General features: G+C 40.3%; 1 protein-coding gene across 2 annotated transcripts; it reads right to left on the bottom strand.

Annotated features, from left to right (window-relative positions):
- Positions 1-4,853: 4,853 nt before the first annotated feature.
- Positions 4,854-7,670, bottom strand: psma4 (proteasome 20S subunit alpha 4). 2 transcript variants are annotated; one of them, XM_088412991.1, is made up of 9 exons: positions 7,556-7,670; positions 7,134-7,159; positions 7,010-7,052; positions 6,647-6,809; positions 6,489-6,566; positions 6,291-6,379; positions 5,386-5,516; positions 5,175-5,298; positions 4,854-5,078 (listed from the first exon to the last, which is right to left on the bottom strand). In XM_088412991.1, exons 2-9 carry the CDS (start codon positions 7,134-7,136, stop codon positions 4,924-4,926), a joined length of 786 nt encoding a protein of 261 aa, XP_088269117.1. In that variant the 5' UTR covers positions 7,137-7,159; positions 7,556-7,670; the 3' UTR covers positions 4,854-4,923. The 2 variants fall into 2 exon arrangements, with proteins under 2 accessions (XP_088269117.1, XP_088269118.1); XM_088412992.1 differs by having other exon boundaries at positions 7,134-7,154; positions 7,556-7,649.
- Positions 7,671-8,225: the final 555 nt, after the last annotated feature.

The following is an 8,225-nucleotide window of genomic DNA, read 5'->3' as shown; positions in this document are numbered from 1 at the left end:
ATGACCAAGGAAGCAGCATGACATATTTTTCTCCAACACTCAAGGCTCTGTCAGCAAACATTCAAAATTTGGTGTTTGGATCGGAGACCAGGCCAATCTGCTCAAACTACACGTCTACCCAGCAAGTGGCTTAGGAAAACAAATCACCATTTTTTTTAGTCTGTAAGTTTGATGCTATTAAAGTTACAATGTTGGCCAGAGAAGGGAGATGGGCAGTCGTTTGCTAACAGATACATAATTTGACCAATTTCCCCTCCCCCACCCGTATGTCTCCGCACAGCTCTCTCACTCACAGCCATAAGTGCACCGCCCTTCTGTGACGCCATGACTCTGTAGAATGACAGCGTGTGGTTTAGTTTTTATAGCAAAAGTGCCTTGATTTGCGGCTGAACAAGACTGAGTATTAACAGGCTGTTAGACTGCTTTAGATGAAAAGAGCGCTGGAGAAGAGCGCCATGCCAATTCCTGTTAAATCATTTTTTTAATAAAGTATTGTCTTTTGACTTTTTTGAGTTCTTAGACCAGACTACAGAATGCAATGAGTGAGGAGGATGGAATGGAAATCAGCATTGATTAGGTAGATACTGTGTTCATGGGGAAGTTGCCAGGAACTCTTGGTAGATTGAGCTCACTGTATTCTTGGAAGAAGTCCAGGAATGTGGTGCAGAGGTCAGGCTGAGTTAAGGAGTGAGGTGGGGGTCATTGGGCAGGGTAGGCGTTTGATGATGGAGATGTTCCTTGGGTTGCCAGTCACAATTTTTTTGTGAGTGAAACAGCTTCATTTTATTCTGACTTGGTCATGACAGACCTTCAGGTAGACAATTTATTGAGGTTCCTCAAGTAATTTAGAGGTAAACCAGGTTGTTGGGTGCGAGAGAGACTATTTGGAGTTCTGAGGGGCACCAGTGAATCCGTAGAGGTGACTCCAGATGTGTCACCAGTGTTATGGGCCAATGTTATTTGAAAACAAAACAAAAACCAACAAAAAAAACATAGCGGAAACAAACCCTTCCCCTTGGTTTCTTTTCAATGTCAGGAACTGTTCTGACAGACATGGGCCTTTTGAATGGTTATCACTTTTCTCCCCTATGGTACCTCAGCAAGGCCCTGATTAGCGCAATAGGTACAGACATTAACAGTGTCTCGTGTGTTGTATAGATTTGAGTCGAAGTTGTTGTTTGGGACTATTACTTTTGAATTGAGTTTAATTATTATGCACAGAAACGCTCCCACTGTTTGAAGAATGAATGACTCAGCATCATTTTTTGTTTTGTAACTAAAGGATCATTGAACCTAAATGAAAAATAAATTACACCAACATGAAGTAAGTACCACAGGACCATGCCAACAAAAAGACAGGCTTAACTTAACTTATAAGGCTTAACTGGCCATAAGAGCACGGCTTGTAAGTACTGTTTACTAAAAACTCAGCTCCATTTATGGTGAAGTCAGCCAGTGATGTCTTGCAGGTATTTGCAGGCTGCTCACAAAATGGATGTCATGGATGAGAAGACCCTATAATGGCTTGTTCTCTGTAAGAGCCGTGCTTTACAATCGAGTAAGTGAATTTGATTGTCAAATAGTGGGGAGTGCAGAAAAGTGCATGTTGAGAAGATAAATCTGACTTCACAAGTACAACTTATACAAAGTATGAATGTATTCGCAATTGGTGACTATCTGCATGTTTACGGACTCTGCAGTTCCAGGTTGAAAAAACAGTCACTGCAGACCAAAGGCATTGAGTGGCCGGCCCTCCAAAGTTTAGGAGTCAAGTTTGCTTGTTGACCTTAAAAATGTTCTATGAGTCGGATGTCTCTGAGTGACTCACAGCAGAAGCCAAGCAGCACTTTAACAAAAGCACCTAATTTCGATCCAGCTTGATATTCACATTGCGTAGTAAACCGCATTTTCCCCAAAGACACTTAGTTAGTTATTGTCTGAAGGGTGATGCTTTGAGAACTTTAAATTTACAACTCGCGCAGACGTTAGCAACTTAGCACGCCCACCTCACAGCTCACCGACACGAGCTCAAATCCACCTTGTTCCGGCCTTTCTGTGCGGAGTTTGCATGTTCTCCCAGGGCCTGTGTGGGATCTCTCAAAAACAAGCGGCTCTAGAAAATGGATGGATGAATAAATAGTTGTGTTTACTTCTGAAGTATTTGATCGTAGTGTCTTATTTACCGTTAATTTTACTGTGATGGCGTGATTTTTTTTTACTTGTTTTGCAAGTTGACCTTTAGTGTTTGTGAATGGAGGAAAATGAAAAATGAGTACATGTGACGCACAGGTAAGAAGCACCACAAACAGAAAATGGATGGTTTTATGACTTGATGGCTGGCTGGCTGGCTGGATGGATGGATGAATGGATGATGGATGGACGGATAGACGGACGGATGGATGGAAATTATAACAAAAATTTCAAACTCCTTTTTCATATACATACAGTATATATATATAAACATTATTACAGGTTCAAGGCCCACAGGGGAAATCACAATACAAATATCAATTACAACATTAAAAAAGAAACGCTCATAAACCCATGTCCCCTCATCACCCATTGTTAAATGCAGCTATTAGGAAACAAACTATGCTTCGAATGCTTTGCCCTTGCTTTTATTATCAATCCTAGTGGCGCGCTAAGTTATTGTGTTTCAGCACATTAATGCAACCCTTGTGTGTGTATATCCCATGGGCTCCATAAGGTGACCATGCATCAAGTGATTAGAAAAGATCTCACTTGGGGCCTTCCCTATGTGACATTACATTCCTTTCTTTGGTTGGGTGGGCTTTTTTGTCTGGGTGCTCCTTCCATGGTTCGAAATCATGCGCGACAGATTAATGAAAGATTCTAAGATGTCGCATATATATATATATATATATATATATATATATATATATATATATATATATATATATATATATATATATATATATATATATATATATATATATATATATATAATACATAGAGTTGGAGTGGCCATCTGGTATAGTGGGCGGATGCCCGGTAGCCTGGCATGTGTCGGTGCCACTGCGGTCCTATTTAAATACTATTTTCCTCCGTTTTCCCCAAAAGATGAGGCAGCCCATTAATATATTTCCAATAGATTAGAGCTACGTGGTAGTCCTGGGTGAAAATGAGTCACGTCTGAAAAGAAATTTCATTGTGGGGGAACTCCCACTCGTTCCTGTCTGCCTCGTCCCCACTCCTCCCACTTCTCTTTCATTTGGCTCGTCCTCCCAGTGCCAGCGAGACTACATACTGCCGGCCGCTTGTTTGGATAAGTTAATGCTGAGATGTCAGCCTTGATTCTGATGTATACCACCTGTCTTGGCCTCCAGCTGACCTCGCTCTCCACCGCCCCCGCATACATTCCTATACTTTTTGGGGGGGCTCTGTGTTTACAATACAACAGGCAGCTCCATCGCAGCGTACAGTGACGGCCTTTCGTGAACACCAGGAGCCAGTCAGAGAGTCTTCTCAAAACGAAAGTCCGAATGAGCGTTAGGTTTTTGCACAATCGGTCGGAAATAGCAAAGGACAGGGTGGTCGGTGCCCAAGGGGGGCGTGGGGGGCCTCCGGTCACTCGCAGCATGCCAAGATCCTCCCACTCAAGCTCATGTGAACACCATGACCTCACTGCCTCGGGCCTTTCAATGAATTAGCGATGTTGATTCACAGGCCCTTAAAAGTAAAGACCGGCGTCAAATGAAAGCAAGTTTTCAATTTAAGTCATCACCTCAGGCATTATTGCTTCACTACATCAGTTTGGAGTTCTTTACCCACACACGCGTTGATTCAGTTACATCAAAGACTCATGTGAGTTTGAATTTAGCGTCGAATTAAACAACAATGATAACACAACTTTTGATTTAGTTTGACTGGATGTTTTGACTTCATTCTCAGATGTAAAAGTCAAACATCCAGTCCATTGTTTTCATCTTCAATCAAAATTTGTTGAGGCTCGAGCGTTGGAAAATACCCGCCCTCATTTTGATTACAAATGACATTTTTGGACTTTGAAAGAGACATGTCAATATTACGATATTTCTTCCAAAGTATTTTTCATAACCTTCCTTATTTTTGGATAGGGCTGGGTTCAATTCCGCCTTCCCCCCGGTGGAGGTTGACGATGACGGCTGGGATAGGCACCAGCAAGCCAGCAACCGCAGAGAGGAGAAGCGGCTGAAGAAAATGGATGGATGGATGCTTTAAATTGAAAGTTGTATACAGTACGTGAAAACATGGGCCTGATTCATTTCGACATTTATCTCTGCCTCAACACTATTGCCATCTTGTGGTAAAAACGGCACATTACGTGGGTTGTAATAACCAGCAAATCTTTACACGTTTTATAAACGCTCCCTTCCATGACAGACAGTCTAAGTACTGTACACCATTATGATTCCATGGCAAAAAATAAAAAAAATCATTTGTTAACTTACGTGTTTTTTTCACTGTGCATGTTATTTCATGACCAATTTCACCACATGTAGAGCACTTTGTACGAGGCAATGAGTTTTGAACTGCTATATAAAATAAAGTTGAGTTTCTTGTAGCGGCACAGTGGCAGACTGCCCCGCACACCAATCTCACAAGACAAAGGTCGTGGGTTTGCTTCCAGCTCCAGCCTTCTTGTGTGGAATTTGCACGTTCTCCCCAGTTCTGCGTGGGGTTTCCCCAGATAGTCCGGTTTCCTCCCACACTTAAGATAATGGATGAATGGTCTCTTGTCAAGAAGAGTTGGCAATATAGAACTGGAAAACTGAGATACAGCATTGCTAATACATAGCTACGTATTCACCCCACAATTATTAAGTATTTATTAAATCACGAACACAATAAAACAATTTCCAAACTTTTAATGTAAAAGACAAAACAATACAATGTTATGTGACAAGAACAATATAATGATGTTCATTTGTCCTTTTCTTTCTGCTCCTTCTCTTTTTTGTCTTTCTCAGCCTTAGCTTCCTCAGCCTCGTGTCTCTTGATCAGCTCTTCCACCTCTTTCTGTTTTAGGACCTTGATCTTTGTTTTGCCATCTTCCCGTGTCAAGGTTGCAATCTCCACTGAAATAGGACGGCAATGACAACACATTTGAAAGCATTGCGGATGAAGGGACACCTAATACAATGCACGTTTCAGGCGTGGGCATTTTCACTCACCTTTCTCTGCAGAAAGCTTGCTGACATCCATAGTTTTGTTAAGAACTTTGATGGCCAAGGCCAAAGCTGATGCAAGAGTCATCTCTCCCTCTTTGTAGTCTTGCTTCAACATGGAAACTGCAGCCTGAGTTTGGTCAAAAACAAAAACAAAAATGGACTTTTCTGCTCTGGGATGGATGTCAGTTGAACATTTTGGGTCATTAGATCTTACTGCGCTGTTGTTGCCAATACATGTTGCCTTCCAGCCTCCATAGTTCCCACTGGGGTCACTTTGGTACAATTGGAAGCCGTAGTGTTTGTCCCAGCCCATATACAAGAGGGACACACCAAATGGCCTTTTCCCTGTGAACGGAAACCATAGATAACAATAAATAAATAAATAAATAAATAAATAAATATGCATTTATTTTTCAAGACACTTGTGCAATTTGGGTCTCATGTCCCCCATTTCCTTCCCTTCCATCTTGCAGATTATATGTGTTGAGAAGTGCCTGGAGAGATGTTATGGTATATATTTTGATGTAGTAAAGACCGTCAAGTTAAGCTTGAATTTGTATTAAGTGGCACAACTCAAGATAACCATTACTGATATAAAGAGGAAAAAAAAAAAAAACATGGACCCAGATATTCTTGAGTCAGATTAAGACCTCTTTTAAATGTAGACAGAATTTATCTGGAGTTTGCAAGACAGGTTTTCTGACGTTTGAATATTATTCCAAAATGAATTCATTATTCCCTTCAAAAATCTACGCAAACACCCAAGAATGACAACATGATCAAAATTAATCTTTTTTTTCCAGCAGGACAGGTGAGGGGACGTTTACATTGTATAAATAATTGAATATGGTTTAGAGCATTTTAACTGACATTTACAGCTAGATACAGGTGCAATGTTGGGACTTGCTGATTTTATTACTCATGTGTGAGGTATTTCACGTTTGAAAAAAAAACATTAACAATGTACATTAATCTCCCACTTTTTTGTTAGGTAAGGACCAAACTTGCTAAGATTTAGACGTAATATTGAATATAACAAAATTTGGGGATAGAGACTTTGCATTGACAGAGCCTGGGTGAACCCCTTCAGTTAAACGAAGATCTAGCCCAGCTTCCTACCTCCAAACTGTGTGTAGGCCTGCTTGATGTCACAAAGAGCTGTCACCAACTGCTCACAGGGGATTGGCTCCTGATACTGCAACAAATATCTGAAGAGGAAGAATTATGCTTGGCTCAAAACAATGTTCCAAACTAAAGTGATGGAATATTTGTTACTATAAAAGGTCAAACGCAAGTCAAATTTACTCAAAGCCTTACCTCTGTGCAATTAGGCGCAGTTCATTTGTCAGTACATTAGCATCTGAGGTGATACCTGCAACACTGCAAGCCATATCTCTGGAAAAAAAAATACAATAACTATGCTTTGTCATTGAACTTATAATACAGTAGTGAGGAATGGAAGCTCAAGTACTCACTCGTTGAGCTTGTAGATCTTCTCAGAGAAAAAGACCTCATCCAACAGTTTGTGAATGTTGCGTCTCTCTGCTGCTAGCAGCACACCATCGTTTGCCAGAATCCCAAGACATGTTCCAGCGTGGCCGATCGCTTCCATTGCATATTCCACCTGATACAAGCGGCCTAAAGTGCAGAGATTTAATACAATTACTTCTTTTTTTTAATCTTAGAGTCAAGCAGACTTAATATCTCAACTAGTGCAGAGTACTCGCAGAGAAAACTAGTTCACCAGTCCAAAATACCAAATAACCAATAGACATACATGCAATCAATCACGATTAATCGATTACCAACTATTATCATACACCAAGAAATACACTTGCCTTCAGGAGAAAATATGGTTGTCCGGGAATCATATCTGCGAGACTAAACATCAAGCAGAAGCGGCGATTAGTAGACAAAGACATAAAGAACAACAATGAATAAATAAGTAATGATGTAACTTACCATCTTTTCGTCAGCAAGTGACTACTCTGCAGAAAACATTTAAACGGTTGGAATTACTCACATTACAAAAGATGATTAGTAATAACATTTAAATATGTTTTCGTTTATAGCTTAAACATTATGAATAACTTAAAAAAATGAAAACATTCCACTTTTGGTACATGCCGAATGCAGTTGACTTCACCGATCGTACGTTACAACACGCACTACCACAGATTTATATGGAATAACCGTGAATTGTCGGTGTCTGGGTATGACAGCAAGCGAATTCGACAGAATGAATCTGCACTATCGAAGCTAAGCTAGCTAGCATGCTACTTCATAATAAATGAGTTCGACCGAGGCATACAAGCTGTTCAGACTTTAAACGCGTACCCGAAAACAACGTTACAAGCGCTACGGATAACGTATGTTTGCATTACCTTCAACGAAAAAGCGCAAATCGCTATATCATCCACCAAGAACACTTCTTGTACTTTCTATTTAACGCTTCTTCGCTTCACACAGCAGTGAGGCGGTTTCCGCTAAAACAAAAAAGTGGCCCAAAGAGCGCCACCTGCGCGTGGGAGGAAAAGCGCATGTTCAAATGTACAGGTACGGTATAGTATACAACACATAATAAATGCCTTTATTTTTTACGACTGAATTACGTTTCTAAGGTGCAAAGAATTTGTACGGAGTCTTTCACGGACGTCTTTCAAGATACACCAGCGCTAAGATCACATCCCAGTTAAACACACAGATTAATGTCACTTCCTAAAAATGAAATCTATACAAAGTAAATGACAGCACACTATGTGGAAATCTCAGCTATCATGATGGTTTTCTAAAATACAATGATTGATTTTTAATTTCCCTCCCAAGACCTACACTTGTTTTTTTAGGCTCTCGTCTGTTTGATATGTAATAGCGTGTAGTTAATAGCATAATAACAAAGAGAGGGTGGGGGTTGAAAAAAAAAAAAACAAATATTGACCGCCACAAACTAATCTATACAATTGCTATATGTGTTAGAGCACAAGTACGACTTACAAGTCTGTTTTTCTGAGTATAAAATGACTGAAGGACGTTTAAATCCCTCTAGATAGCGCC

The sequence above is a fragment of the Hippichthys cyanospilos genome, chromosome 4, assembly GCF_059441005.1.
Source record: "Hippichthys cyanospilos isolate Australia breed blue-spotted pipefish chromosome 4, RoL_Hcya_1.0, whole genome shotgun sequence".
Taxonomy (NCBI): Eukaryota; Metazoa; Chordata; class Actinopteri; order Syngnathiformes; family Syngnathidae; genus Hippichthys; species Hippichthys cyanospilos.
This window is presented reverse-complemented; position numbering and strand designations above follow the sequence as displayed.